The sequence below is a fragment of the Charadrius vociferus genome, unplaced genomic scaffold, assembly GCF_000708025.1.
Source record: "Charadrius vociferus isolate BGI_N301 unplaced genomic scaffold, ASM70802v2 scaffold637, whole genome shotgun sequence".
In the NCBI taxonomy this organism is placed as follows: domain Eukaryota; kingdom Metazoa; phylum Chordata; class Aves; order Charadriiformes; family Charadriidae; genus Charadrius; species Charadrius vociferus.
In genome coordinates this window covers 147452-163399 of record NW_009649197.1, presented here as the reverse complement: position 1 = coordinate 163399, position 15948 = coordinate 147452, and the positions used below count along the sequence as shown (strand labels likewise).

The following is a 15948-nucleotide window of genomic DNA, read 5'->3' as shown; positions in this document are numbered from 1 at the left end:
CTGTGAATACGCCATACTACTTTTCAAGTAAAGAGCAGGAAAAAAGTTTTCTACAAAACCAAATTGGATAGCAAATATTGGCTTATACATAATTGAGTCCAAATTCTGAAAATTCTCCTGCTTGCAGGAGACACTGTGACAGATATTGTCAGCTAATGGTTTTGCTTTTTTTCCCCATGGCATTTTCTTTTGTCTTTCAGGAATAAATTCTGAAAACAAATGTCCAGTTTATAACTCTATTAGTGTACAAAAACCCTGCTATGCTCAACTCGGCATGAATTGAAATTAGAATTACGGATGACTGCAAAGTCAACAGCTCCAAGAAAATAAAAACTGATGAGATTGATACTAGGTCTGATCAATCAATTTCCCTTATTTTCCCTCAGTGGAAACATGTACCATGTCAAAAAATTATGGTCTGCAAGAAAATACTTGCCTTTGTCCATTTACCAGCTTGCTGCCTGACACATTGCCCCTGTTGTCTATTTAATAAACGGTCAGTTCACTGTTTAGTTTGAACAGAGAACAAACTGAGCAACCAGAATCTAACAGGACACCTCAGAAGAGCTGGCATGGTTTGTAGTATGAAGTTTTAGCGCATGTGCTTGGCCACATGCAAAAGTCAGTTTGGCACTGCTACATCCAGACTGGAGAGTATATTGGAGATAGGCAAGGATAGACTTTATCTTATATTATTTGATGGTTCTCTGACAACAGGAATCACCCTACATGTTTGATGCATATTAAGGAACAGGTTTTTATTTTAAAAAATATGCCTCAGCCTCTCTTAGCGTGCAGGGATTTACATTCTTGCTTTTAAAATAACCACTACTCTCTTGGATGCTCCTACATGATAAGCTTCTATCCATCTTACTTCAGACAAACAAGACTGCACTAATCTGCCAAAGCAGGTCAATTATGTACACACAGTAACAGCAGCAGGCACACAGAAAGTAAAATCTTGGTTGAAAAACCTACTACTATCATGTAAAGAGCTGTAGGGGCAGAGAGTCATCTCATGGAGCCCATTCAGCCAGCTGCCCTTGCTCCATGTAGTACCTGACTCACAGTAGCTTCAGTTAATTCCTTCCATCAAAAACTCTATAAACTTCGTAATTTGCCAAACCAAACATGTTACTGAGTGTAGCCATGTTAGAAAGTCATGCTGGGAGACTTGCCTCAATGCAACTGCAGGGCACCAGCTTGCTTTTATCCCACAAGCAGGTAGTTATCATGGAATAGCTAATTCCACTGTAAATCTACACCATAACTTGCAGTAACTTGTTACAGAGACATAACCTAAACTAAAAGCTAATTTACCCTGCCATCTGTTTTTAAATTTTGGAGCAAAATTTATAACAGTATTAGAGAACTGGACATGATCTTTAATCTGCAATATGCAAAATTCTGGATTATTCTAATAGTCTGTTCTAGCTCCCAAAAGAAATTATGAATTTATATTGACTGGCTTTGCCTTAAATACATAGATAGCCAAATATTCCCATTTTCCAGTGGATTAAGACATTCACTACTATCATACAAGATTGAATCAGTTTATCTGACTTATCTCTTTAGTCACCATATTTCCAATGTCCAGAAAATGAATAATTTTCTGAAAATCGTAGTAGCCATTGGTAAGTAGTGTTTTTACTTGGAGTTGTTCAGACAACTACACATATGGCTCACCAAGTCTCACAACTTTCTTTTGAAACAAGTCACCCTTTCTCTCAAAGTGTGAAGATAGCATTTTAAGGCTTTTAAATCATTTAAGCCTATGAATATTTACTGAATGCTGAACAAAACCTAACAAAAAGGGTTGCTTAAAACTTGGAGACTGATAAAGACAGCAAATTAATATGGCATTAATATGAGACCGAAACTTTGGAATACTTAAAGCCATCACAGAAAAAAATTACGTCTTGTTTTTATATATTAAGATATATATGCATATTTATAATTACAACTGTTAATCTCCACAGACCAACAAGCTCCTTCAAAATAACACTTTCTCCCCATCAGTGTACCAAATTGTCCGTCAGCTGCAGACGGAGCCGTTCGGGGGAGCTCCTCCACCAGCAGGAGCCAAGCTCCTACGTTAGAGCTGCTCAGCTTCACAGAAAAAGTCTTTTCAGAAGGACTCATAAAATCCAAAGAATTAAAATATGGCAGATCATCTCACCATCAAGAAAACTAGAAATTTGTGAGGTAAACCACATATGAATGCAAATAATTCAGTTGGATACCTCAAATGTGCTAAGTGTCTTTTATATCAGCAGTTCTCCTGAGAAACAATATGCATCAGTATAGTTTTTTACAGGATCAAGACCTAAGTCAGCATCATACATTCTGTAAAGTCGTGCACATTCTATAATACAGATGACCATTAAGGCAAAATATTGTCTTGTGCTCTCTCTAGGGTAGGGCAATACTGTAAAAATACACATTTTCCTATAGCAGAGATTTCAAGTCTACCAGTTCATCGCTAGAGCTAGCTGGGAAACAGCAGGGAGAGCTTAGTGCTTCTCTCCCGGAAAAAAAGCAAGAAAAGACACCGACCCACTCTTTTTTCTGCAGTATGATCTAAGCATTCATCTGGAAGAAAGGAAAACCAGGTCAAGCAGAACAAGGACCTGAACCTGCATTTCACCCGTTATGGACAAATATTCTGTTCGCTGCTAACTTGGGGCTTCTTTTCCTGTATCAGATCAGAACTGTTTTCTTCTGAGCCTGAAAAAGCTTTCCCGATAAAAGTACTGTCGAGGTACATAAAAAGCTTTGGTGCTGAAAATGCAACCTTTTTTCAAGAAAAAGTCAGTTTTATTAAAAAAAAAAACCAAACACAACAAAACAGGTTAAATTTAGACACTGCCTTTCACAAACAGCCCACACAGTGGATATTTTCTCCTGGTAAGCATCAGGTATTAACCTCTTTCTGTATCTTCAGAGATAATTGGAGCCAACTTCTTTGGAAACAAAGTGGAACGTGGACATCTGTTCACTGTAAACATGTAAAGAACATTTTGGACACAAAATTAAACTGCAAATTGTATTTTTTATCCCATTATGTGGCAAAATTAAAAATGAAATATAAAGAAGAAAGGGAAGCTTAGATGAGACAGACCAGACAGCATATAAAAAGCAGTTTGTGATCTAGGTATTCACCTGGAAGATGGGAAACAGGTCAGGCAAAGAAAGGAATCAGGCCTTGGTTTCAAAGAGGGACTGAAGGCCACATGCAGTGGCAGCGTGGGAAGAAATCACAGCAAAATCACATGGCAAATATCGAGCAGTAGCAGTGGTTAGGAGAGAATGAAGAGTCACTAACAGAAGCGTAATTCAGATACCAGAAGGGAAAAGCCCCTCAAATGGGGAAGGAAATAAAGTACATATGTTGGAATAGAAGGTAAGAGAAAGAAAAAAGAAGAATCTGGAGAGTAGGAAATTAAGGCAAGTGGGCCAGGAATGCAAGAACTGGTATCTTAAACAGCAGAATATGTAGTACACTCAAATCTCTTCCTTTTGATGTTGATAACTCAGCTGAGATGCTAAAACAGTTGGGGAAGCTGGAAACAAGATCAAAGGGCAGAACTACTTGCAAAAATCAGATGGGCAATGGCAGGCAGAGGTTGGCTATTACATTCAGTTGTTCAGCAGTTCAGTACTGTTTTCTTCATACGACCATTCAGAGGTAGATTGACAAACCTGTTTCTCAGGCTGTGTACAGAAGTAACAAGAGAAACTTTCTGTTTCCCAGGCCTCTTCTTAACTTGCGACTGATGATGGCAGCAAACAGTTGGACGTTTTCTCTCCAGCAAGCTGGTACTTGCAGCGAGAGCAAACAGCCAGGAGCCCTGGGAGCAGGGTGCTCTCTGGAAAGGCTGGAAGTGAATCAAGTCCTCCCAATGTAAACAATCTCATCAAGAACTGCCTGTTACAATCTGTTCTTCGGTTTGCTCCTGGGACAACACTGATCTGGTTTGTCTCTTAAGAAACCATTTCCATGATCAAATTTATCACTGGAGAAAATGAATACATATCCTCACAACTGGCAATGTCAACACTCCAATGGTCAATACAAAAATCTCTAGCAAAATAGTAGTCATGCATGGAATAAAAGTCACAACAGGACAAAGTAACCACGAAGGATTTATTAATAAAACATTTACCAGTTTCAGTGAGACCAAGATTTTACCATTTGATCTCTTTGATGCAGGGAATAATAGTTTCATAAATTGCTGGGTTTACACAGTAAAATTTTAACCAGAAATAGCTGTTCCCTGTTGCCAAATACGATTGTTCTGGAAGGCCTGAAAATGCCTTCAGGAGTCTCAGTACTACCTTTCTTCTTAGAAGAAAAGAATTACCTTGATGCGGTAATCAAACTTATAGTAATGCTGACCCTTCATGTTTTCAGTAAGATTGCCATTATCCTAAGAAGATATGCATATACACCCATTACCCCCAAAGCATCTGGCCTTCACAACAACCCAGAGCACTTACTACATTAATATTGAATGATACACTTATTCCAGGTTTTTCTTAATAAGCAGAGATTGTTCAAATGAGCTGAATCAACACTGGCACAAGCTCCATGTGAAGTGAAAAGTCTAACAGCAATAATTGCCTTAATAAGCATCCTTGTAGTGGAGTATGGACTTAATGTAAAGAGTGAAGATGAGCTAAGAGCACAGACGCTCTTACAAAGTATTAATTTTGGAAAGATGATCAGGACACTCAGAAGTCCTCTCAGATGAAACTGTAGCTCTCATGTATGAGCCCCCTTTTTTTTTTTTGTTTTTACTCTCAAGATGGTGTGTTGGACTGATCTCGAGCTTTGTGCCTGTAAATATCAGTGCATAATTTATATTCCTGCTGTTTACTACTTACAGTCACATAACTGTACTGCGGAAAGGACACATCAGAATATCAGGTGCCCCACAACTTTGTGATTTATCTGTACACTCACTGCTGAATTTTTTACTAGAATCATTTTAACACAGAGCCACTCATAGAAGGCAGCAAAACACCCAGTTCAGACTTAGATTTAATAGACAGTTACAGTCAAAGGTGTAAGATTAGTTGCCAACAAGGGAAATCCATCTCTTTTCGCCATGTTCTTACTAGCTCCTGCAACAGGCTATGACATGTTTATGAAACCTATACCATACCATCTCAACCAATCCTGAGGCATTTAATATCAAAAGCGTGACCAAATCACTGAGATAAAGTGAAATGGTATTGCTAAAGTGAAATGTTCTTTGGACAACTGACTAGCTGATTTACAAAGACAGGACCTGACGAAACAAATGCTTTTCAGCTAAATCACTGTCATGTTGTGTGCAATTTTCCTACATGTCATCTCATGATGACCCATCTTCGCTTACACTTTTCTCCTTGAGCATGAAGAACCATGGTTGCTGCACTGCTGAATTTTTCTCTCAGAAGGACTGCAAATGTGATCTGACAAGCTAAATGATTGATTGCACCTTGTCCATCCAGGCAAAATCAGAGAAGACCTTCTGAAAGACTGTGGGAGACTGACACCAACGGTAACATATCGTCAGTATGAAGAATATGCAAATCAGAGAGGTTAGTTACTCAGACCAACAGCCTAAGTTAGATACTTCCAGAGTGTCATAGACCATACACTTCAAGCTATATTTATACTTACGGTTTTCCAGACACGGGATGGCCAACAGCAGATTTAGGAAATCAGAACATGTTTGTAAGAGGAGCGAATAGAAGCTGATGTTTCAGAGGCTCATCCCTTCAGAAGGTGCTTGTTTTGCCAAAGTGCTGCACCGCCTCTCATTCAGGCACCGAGACTAACGCGGCGCTCGTGGCAGCACGGGCTCGCCCGCGGGAGAGCACGATTCACAGCTCCATCCCTTACATAAGATTTTAACCTCTACTTATGGGCATCTGCTGTGGCTGTTGTGTAACATGCCGTAGTCAAGTGTTTCTGCTATCATATGGTAAATTTCCTTAAAATACACGTGCAAAAATTACTACACAAAGACCTAGAAATTCTTTAACTAGATGTAAGTCCTGAATTTCCCAGATGAATGGTAGTTTGGAAAGGCAGGCTTCAAACTCCTCTGCATGGGGTGGCTGTAATTTTTTTCTTGATTTCTAGCGTCTATGGCTTACAGGGAGACACGCTGATTAAAACTTTCTGTTGACTGGGATTTGCATTGCTAGATATCTCCATTTTCTGTCTTCCTGGAGATTTATACTGAGATGAAATAAAAGGAATTTTCAATTTTGTTATTATCCTTCCACATACAGGAGTTTTTAAAGAAGGAGAAGAAAACAAGTGGTTTTGATGTTTGTTAGGGGTTGTTTTCCCTGCTGTCAAAGACATTGCATCTACCTGATTCCAGCTTCTCTCCACAAATTTCTACAGAGATGCACTCTTCACAAGCTGAATTACAAAAGACCACTTATGGCGTAAAAGTCATGCCAGAATGAGCCATACTTCAAAACTTTAAGTGAAAAGTTCTGAAAATAAAACAATGTTGACTAAACAGATGCCAATACATTCTTCTCTTCCAGAAGAATGGATTAACAGAGAAGAATAAAGAAAGAATGTTCTGTTAAAACTAGTAAAAGGCTTTTGGTAAAATTCAGACTGAATTTTTCTACTTTTCCATATAAACCTGTGTGACTTCTTTTTTAAATGTTATTTTAGCTAATACTAAATATAGACAGATACGAATTTGGTAAAGGCTGACAATTCATTTAAAACTGGAATGTGAAATGGAAATCAATTGTAAATCCCCTTCAATCTTTCCAGAAAGAAACCTGGGAGGTAAGTGGAGGGGGGAGGTGGGCGTGTTGTGCAAACTTATTGCTGGTTGTTTTTCTAAAAGGACTAGGAATTCAATGAAGGCAGGGGGAAAAAAAGCAGCTCTGTTATTGCACACAAAAGTAATGAAAGCAATTCGACTGAATGCTGTTTGAAAACAGCTCTCGCACTAGTGGATTTTGTTGTTGTTACACAAACTTAGAATCCTAGAATTAATTTAAAATATTCCCCCCCCCCCCCCATTAGAAACATGAAGATCACCAATACTCTTGTGATTTTTAAAATCTATTCTGCTTTACTGACAGAAGAAAAATTATAAAAATCCCTGAATAACATCTATACTGCACATTCAGTACAAGTCACTGTTAGCTAACCTATAGAATATTACTTCCAGTTGTTTCCTATACATTTAGATTTTGTTTTTAAGATTGTAAGAAACAATTATCAAAACTGACAGTAATTTTGAGTGTGATTTTCTTTGCTCGCTGCATTAGTAGCAAAGTTGTGATTTCAATTACTCTCTCTTGGGCTTTAACTTTTCAATACATTCTGACAACGAACGCATTCACCCTTCCACTTATCAATGGCAAACTATTTTAACTAAAGCTTTGTTAATGTTGCACTTCTGGTTTTGAGCATTTGGTTGCAGTTCTACAGAATAAAGCACAAGTTCCTATTTTAAAGAAAAAAAGCCACACAACAAATCAAGAAGATTCATACTGTTCACATGAAATAAAATTTTATAGCTTCAGCACAACTCAAATTTGAAAACACATCATCTTTTACAGTCTGTATCCTGAGGTCTCTACCCACACTTGATCAAAGAGGAGGGAAAACATGTCCCTCATTCCCCCAAGGGTATATTTTCGTTCTTATTTAACCTCACTGAGGTTTCATATTCCCCGGTCTGTCTCTCACGTGATGCATCTTTTCTCGTATATAGATAAATTCATTAAAACTTCTGAAGTAACTGTGCTGCTTTTCTCCTTTATTACTATTCCTATTAAGGCAGTTCCTTCCTTCCTTCTGTTCAATCTTTAATGCATCAACACTAATCTAGGTTGATTTGTGATGCATTTCAACTGGAGGAACTCTGTTTATATATCCTTATAAAGAAACAGTAGTTAACAGAAACGTCATACTCACTTGATGGATGCTAACAGATTGTATACTGACTTGTCGTATTCAGGGACTTCACTTGACCGCTGTCACTGCATAGCTCTTAAAATCTAATTTTACAAGGCAATGAAGTATCACCTTCTGATTGTTTCATTTTTGTAAAACCTTAGTGTCCTAAAGCAACATTAATAAATTATATTCTGTGAACACACCGTTGATGTGGCACTCTTCTTTGCAATTAGATTGATAAGACAGCATAAAATGACAATTACTACAAAAGAAACTCGGTCTGCAGCCGTTCCCTCCATACGCTTTCTTTGAATACAAAACAGTCTAAAACAGATGACATCATTACTGCAGAAGGGCTTAAAAAGTTTTCTTTTTGAGACAAAGTTAAGCCACAAAATTCAGATTTAGGTCCAGTTTTTCAAAAGGTGTATCTGGGATTAAACAAGCCCCATGTTAAATCTCTTGTAGAAGGACTCGGCCTCCACAAAACTCAGCTATCCACCTCTGGCTAGTCAGTCCTCCTATTTTCCCTCCATTCTCTTCCACTCATAACTGCCCCTACCTACATCTAACCTTCAAAGTCTTTCCAATAGCAAAACCTTATTTTCTCCTATGCCTTCTAGAAATCAAAAAAGAAGGAAAAACATAATGCAAGAGGAATGTTGACAAATTCAGAATGGTTAAATAAAGTTGACAAAAAAATTACTCAGGTTCTAGAAAATCAAGCCTTCAGTAAGAGAGTCAGAAGTTTCACTTACTTTATTTATTCAACTTATTTGAAAAAATATTCTATAAATATTTCACCACTGTGATGTGCTTTTTCCTTTATGTAATAATAGTCCCTTTACAGACTACCTTCATGATGCCTAGTGCAGTTAGCAGAAACTTCAAAGCCTGCTCTGCTTAAAGCTGAACCTCCCGAGTTCTCCAGAGAAGTCCAGACTTCTCTTTCAAGCTAAATTATCCTATGATCTTACAAGTACAAAACTGAATAGCGGAGGGAGAAGTGAAAAAAAGAGGTAATAAAAATAATAATAAAAAAAGGCAAAAAGCCCAAGATTTTTGTTTGGGTTTCTTGGGGGCTTTTATTTGGAAGTGAGTGTGGGTCTTTAGGCTTCGAATAAATTTCTGCTAAAACAGTTTTTTTTCCTTTTTAAAACTATTTGGAGTTTTTTTACTTATTTAAAGTCCCAGTCTTCCAGGAGAGGGGTTTTGATCCTTTGCTGCATGAAGAGGTAATCTAAGAATGAATGAGCAACTGAGATTCCAGACATGACACTTGTAGGTTTCTCTTTGATGAGATTCAAAAAGAAGCATTATGTGTGCCATGCTGTCACAGGTTAAAGGATTGTAAGACCAGAGGCCATAGCTAGCTCTACAGGAACAGGACTTCTGACATTTCAAAAAGCCAGTTTAATAGACCCAAAGTGAAACATGGTGGAAACCGATAGCTAAAATATCACTGTAGAAACAAAGTTTGCATTTTAATAAGGAACACAATTGACAAATTTGGGCTGTGCCTAAATTTGGTGTGGAAGCTGCAGTGTCTTGAAACCCTCAGAGCAGGGATGATAAACAAAACCTGCCTCCAGTGGCTGGTTCATGCTGATTTTAAGTGGTTTAGAAATGAAGTATGATCCGCTTACAGAAGGAATTACGTGATGGGGTTGACTGCAACAGCGGGAGCATGGCCTAATGACCTATAAGCTTTCTAACCTATTTTTCTTCTTTTAGAAAATAATGCATTTATTTTGAAAAAGGATCGGACAACATTTCTGATATTTGATAGGGAGTTCCTATTCACTTGATCTTCTGAGGTCTACTGGGACACCTTGAATGTTAATACGACAAATAAAAAATTAATACTGCACATTATAAAACTGAAATACACTTTTTGTATAGGAAAGTAGCTTTCAATGCCAAGTTAAGAACAAAATAGGTGAAGATAGAGTTCAACAATTTGGTAGAAAAGGGGTAATGTGACAAACCCATTCTCAATGCCTTGTTCACTGCTTTAGAATAACCACACAGAACAGTAAAAGCTTTAAAGATTATACTTTGCCTCAGTATAAAAAATGTTCTCAAGAAATATCCACAGCCTACATACAACTTACCTTTCAAGACTTGTTGGGCCAGGCAGGTCTACTCCAGAACACTATAAAGGATAGTACATGAGTACATTTGTACAATTTATGTTGTATACAAGTTCCCAATCTTATAGATACACAATGGACTGCACATGCCTGAAAAATTACTTGTACATGAAGTTATATTAAAGTTGTATTTATAATGTTGAAAATGTAAGTGCTCTACCATTGCCAGAAACTGTATTTATAGAGAAGTTAGCCCAGATGGAGAAAGCTGAAGCAATGTTTCAGGTATACTCCTATCCTTTCCTTCCAGCATGCAACTGCTATTTCTTTTCTCTTTGTTCCATTAGTACTTCCTCCATAGATGAAGGAGGAGATGACTGAGAGAGAGTTCAGGGACTTGTCCTGCCCAGTATTAGCAGGGCTGACAGATTCCCTCCTCTTGATAGTGACCATGAGCATGAGTTGCATTGTTATGGACCACGCGGCCTTTTCCCTTATTGGTGACGTTATTAATTTTAGATTAGGTTCCTTGAGTCTCCCATGGTTTAGGCAGGTTTCTCCCATACTCCAAAATTAACAAACTACTACTCAAACTACTTGTATTTGGGTTGGGGTTTTTGTTTTGGTTTGGGTTTTGTTTTATTTTGTTTTAAAACATCTTTCACCACTTACAGCCAGAAAACCTGGGTAAGAATGGAGAAATTAAGGGAAGTGGAAGCTGCTAATATCTATGACGCATGAAGGTCCAGTAGAAGGGCCTGTGTTTGGGGTGTTTTGACATTGCTCTATGTGTCCTACATCTGTTTTCTTATGAATTTGATCCTAACTTTGAGCTGAAGGAAGTTAGCAGGTGGCAGATCTGACTGCAAGAAGCCATGGATGCCAATTCAGGAACTCTGAAACACCATCAGGTAGTTTCAAGATGTTTGCCGAAGAGAGAATCTTAAATATCTTAATTGATTAGTTTAATTAAACTACACACGCATGATTTAGCATGCCTTAATCTGTATTAAGTATTACCTAATTTGTATTCATATCTGTGATGTAAAGTCAAGACCTGCCTAACACACACCTAAAGTGTGGTAAGAAGTAAGGGTTTGGCCTGATACTGTTAAAAATATTGCAGAGTCATATCACAGTATTTGTCATTATGCAACCTCAGATAATAGCCATGCTAAACAAGCTTAATTTGTTTTAGAGGGTTATTAAAACAAACAAACAAAAAACAAGAAAAACCCCAAACTTGCACATGTAAATAAATAACAATTTTAAGACGATGATGTTGCTATTTTCCAAGTGACTGTGGTCCAGATTCACTTCCCATTTAATGAAAAGTGAATGTTCTGAAAATGTAACCTGCTCTAAGACAGGCAAGGTAAGATTAAAAACATATTGCTTCAGTATTTCATGCATGAAAATAAGTTAAATATTGTTATCAGATACTTCATTAGCAGTTCTGAACACATTTACTACCGAGAACCCTAAGCAATCCCACAAAACGCAAATGAGCTGGACTTGTTTCTAGAGCTTGGCTGACACCAGCCAGTGTTGGCCACGTGCAGTCCGGACACAAGAGCACTCATCTGAGCGTTCAACATTTGGAAAGTAAGCCGTGCATTTAAAAAAATTGCTTCTTTCTGAAGCCACCTCCAAAATAACTCTTTAGTGTCCTTCAGCAGTTCTCTTCCTAATCCAAACACACATTCCATCACAAAACGAAGTTTTTGCAAAGCAACACCAGAGCCTTTGGAGATGATCGCATTGTGCTTGACTAATGCGTCAAATACTTTTTACACTCCTCAGGTTAAGCAAATAGCAACTGCTACTGAGTGCTAATTATCAGTGTGATATTCATTTTTTCCTCTCCAGAAGGAAGATAAATGCATTACTGATTTAACTCCCGAGCAAAATGTTCATGTTGTCACTGTCCAGCTGCAACAGCAAGTTTCCAATATGCCCCTTTCAGGCCAGGCATGCTCACAACTACTGCATACGCATGTACATACACGGAGATATATCCCACTATGCCAACACACAGAAATGTACCCAAACAGAAGCTTTACCTCTTTTCAATACAGATGAGAATCAAATATAAGTTAAATTTCAAAACTGATTGGGAAAGTAACTAACTCATGTTAAGCTTCTTTATTTATATTGGAAGAGGGGCCCTTCTTGGGCCATAGGTGTCTCCAGTGGATCTATGTCACCATCAAGCCAAGGTCCCCTGCTCTTATATACCCTAAATAATATCATTTTGAAAGAAAGCCTCAATAAAATAAACTAAAATTGCCTTTGTAGTCAGAAGGTGTAAAAAGGACATTCCAGCAGAACCTTAGCTTGCTGAGCAGGATCAGGTGGCTGAACAATATTATGAAAATAATGCAGTCAGAAACCAAGTGGAGTAAGCAAATATCTCCCAAGTAAAGAGAAACAAGTCTGTGCAACCAACACAATGCTGCAAAGAAACCACAACAATACTCTCTGCAGTATACAAACACTGCAGGGCTTCTGGTCCTGCTAGATACAGCTTAATCTGGGAGTCTCTTCTGGGTTTTGGATTGTATTTATATGAATTTCACCTCTACTCTCTCAAGAGTAAAGCTAGAGTGCCCTCTTAAAACCAAGTCAGATAGGTGCCACCCAGCCTTGTTGTTAATTGGTTGTCCTTTCCCCCACTTTTAGGATGCAAAGTACCTTTTTCCTTGACATACACGCAACTTCTTTTTACATGTGCACATACAACTTTGCAGAGGTAAAACTTGTCAATTCATTATAGGTTCTGCACTTTGCCATTAAAGGTCAAGCGAAAGGAAAAGCTAAACCAAATACAAAGCAAACTATAATGGGAGCTGTACAACAGAGAGAATTACAAAACAACAGGTGTCTTTGGCAACCAGCTTTCACATGGAAAAGCACAAGAAAAGAAATAGAAAGCACAAAAAAAAAAAAAAAAGACTAGAAGAACAAGCATTATTCTTCAAACACATAAACAAAACAACCCAAATCAAATTTTAAATAGCACCCAAAACCATAAGACTTAATACATTACAGTTTTCAGGTATAAGAACAAAACCAAGAGATTGGATATGACCCTTTGTTGTATGTCACCATTTAGAAATTTAAGATGAGCAACTTTAATTAGTAAATGGATTCACTTCCAATAAATTAATCTTGGCTAATATTTTTACATAGTTTTGTTAGTAAACAGAATTTAAAAAGTAGACCAGTGGAGTAGGAGAACATATATGCAGATGGTATTCTGGCATATACTAAGCAGTGTAATAGAAAGTTACTTTGTCTCCACATGACTACCTGAAAGCATACCTTTACTCCACAAATATTGAACACCTTCACTTGTAAAAGTGAAAAAAACAAATTGGTTTTGTGTGACATTGTGTATTTCCAAAGACATTATCATCCCTGCGGTTCCAGACAATATGAATTTATTTTCTTTTCAAGGAACCACTTTGCAGCCTATACTTTGTTTCCTTTTAGATTATGTAATTTGCTTCGTTCTTGGGTCAAAAGTAGAGAAACGTGGACATTTTGGCTTTAAGCAGGGACAGTATTATTCATACTCATGAGGAATCAAGCCCTCTGATGGCCTGCCCCGCTGCAGCAGAACATGTTTTGTAAGAACAGAGACTGGAGGATGTGTTTTCATCCCACCAACGAAAGCAACACTGTTCTCTACACACAGCTGCAGTGGTCCATAATATGCTTTCTGACAATAGGCAAAGGGTCATCTTGCATGGCAAGAATAGGCTCCAGCATGGATTAAAAGTATAAGAAAAACATTTGACGTACTTGGATCTGACAAGATTGAGTCGGTTTTCGGCAAAAATTGGTCACAGCGGACTCCCTGGTAGCCCTCTTTGCACCTGAGAAAAAGGGGATAAATGACAAACATACGCATGCGATAGTAAAAGGTTAATTTCAAGGTAGCAAAATCAACTGAAATTCTCCCTGCCAACGCTGCGAGGTACTTGCATATTTACAGTTGTTTCAACTATTATGGAAGCAAGGTTATTACTGAAACACAATGGAAGCACGTAAAATCATTCATATTTGAAAAAATCCCCCCCAGCTCTTTTCGATTGTTTTAGAAACTATGAAAAGAAACTTCATTTAAGCATAACCCTTCTTTTAAATATCAATTCAGTGAAACAATCAAAGAAAAATCCTTGATAAATTAGACATGTTTGTAATAGAATAAACTCATTAGGTAACACAAAGCTTTATAAAGCTTCTGTACTGTACAAACCATCAGATTAACAACTTGTTTATCTTTGGCTGTTTGAATAAGCAGAGAACACTTATCTAGCCGTTAATTTTAAGACTAGTTTCTACTGTGCTTAAAAGACAACATGTTTAGGCATGATAGACAACGTCAGGCATTGTTTGTAAATGAACAGGCTTAGATGTCTGTGGAATTAGATTTTAAGCACAACATAAAGATAAATCAGAATATCCTCCTGCCTTAACCAACATGAACTGGCTTTGACTGAGACTCTAATACTATTATCTATCTTGAAACCTTACTTTGAAGTAATTCCATTTACTGCATTTGGACTGTTTGCAGAAGTCTCTCTCACTCATTTCAACTAAGTATATCAGAATCAGTCTTTTAATTATTTATTCACCGAGCAGTTTTTCAGAGAACAGTGATGGACACTTTAATTATAAATGATAGCAGCAGGGACTCCATATCTCCCAAAGCTCTTGCACATCCTATAAACAATATGCTCAAATCAGCATCATCACCTTCATTAGGATTGACAACTGCAGCTTGAATTATGCGATAATGTCAAGAAGAGAAGTTATCTGCTCCTTCTCAATGTTTCTACTTAGGCTTCCTCTAAAAGTTGCCTTTTAAAATGCTTTTAGGTTAACAAAGTAATGCTTCTGTGAGAAGTACAACTCAGCAGCCTTGATTCAGGGATTAGAAAGTACATTTGTGAGCAAATATGTAAATTATAAGAAATGCCATCAGACCCAAAAAAGCAGTAAAAAACTACAGTAAGAAGAAGATTAAAAAAAATTTCAAAACCTCCCTTTTGGCCTTTCTCCTTGAAGGATACTGAGTGCTACTTTGGAGATCAGCTTCTTACTGGTACTCATCTATCTTTAAAATGACTGACTGAGAAAAACTGAATGCAGATCCTATGGAAGGGGTCAAAAGTTATCAGCCAAGGAAAAAAATGCTCTTTTTTTTTTCTTTTTAATGCAGAATATTCAATTAAAACTGTCCACTAGCGAGGAAAACTGAAGAAGTCTCCATATACTCAGACACTGCTGCATGCATTTTTTGCCTCTGATTATGAAATACCAGAAATTGCCTCATATCAAACAGAAACTCTTCTTCACAGTCTTGAGAAGAGGCAATAGACCTCTTTTCAAGCCTTAAGAACAACCAACATGGGTTGGGGATATTCTTGTCTTTGCATTATCATTTTATATTAACTTTTTGACATATATTTGTACCTTCCTCCGTTACCATTACCCTATTACAGCCTTAAAACTCTCTGTGCTAAACTGTTGGTCTGCAAGTCACAGAACTGTTCATCACATAGCCCAATTCCACAACTGAACACTTTGATGCTACATGTGAGGAGAAAGAGTCAGAAAGCGGAGACCCTTGCAAGAGCTGTACCAAGGCTCGTTAGCATGTGTGAATGGCCACCAGCCAGAGGCAGGCCGAGCAATGCCACAAATACCATCACACCAGCGTGAGCAGCCCCTTCCCTTCCTCTCTGATAGCCAACAGGGCACATCTGAGCCAGAAGCTCTGCTGCCTTCCTTTCCTCACCACTCCATTCCTCACATAACAGAACAGAAACCTGAGACTATCTTCACTTCACGGTTGAGAAACAGAGTCCGCACCATTAATTCCCCTGTCAGACGGTCCAGCTAATTAAT

At 37.8% G+C, this 15948-nt stretch overlaps 1 protein-coding gene across 1 annotated transcript in view; it reads right to left on the bottom strand.

Moving 5' to 3' along the window:
* NRG3 (neuregulin 3) overlaps nucleotides 1–15948 on the bottom strand; it is a 244431-nt gene that overhangs the window by 97684 nt on the left and 130799 nt on the right. Inside the window, exon 3 of the mRNA XM_009888979.1 lies at nucleotides 13837–13910. Within this exon, the coding sequence (XP_009887281.1) occupies nucleotides 13837–13910 (74 nt within the window). The remainder of the gene's footprint in view (nucleotides 1–13836; nucleotides 13911–15948) is intronic.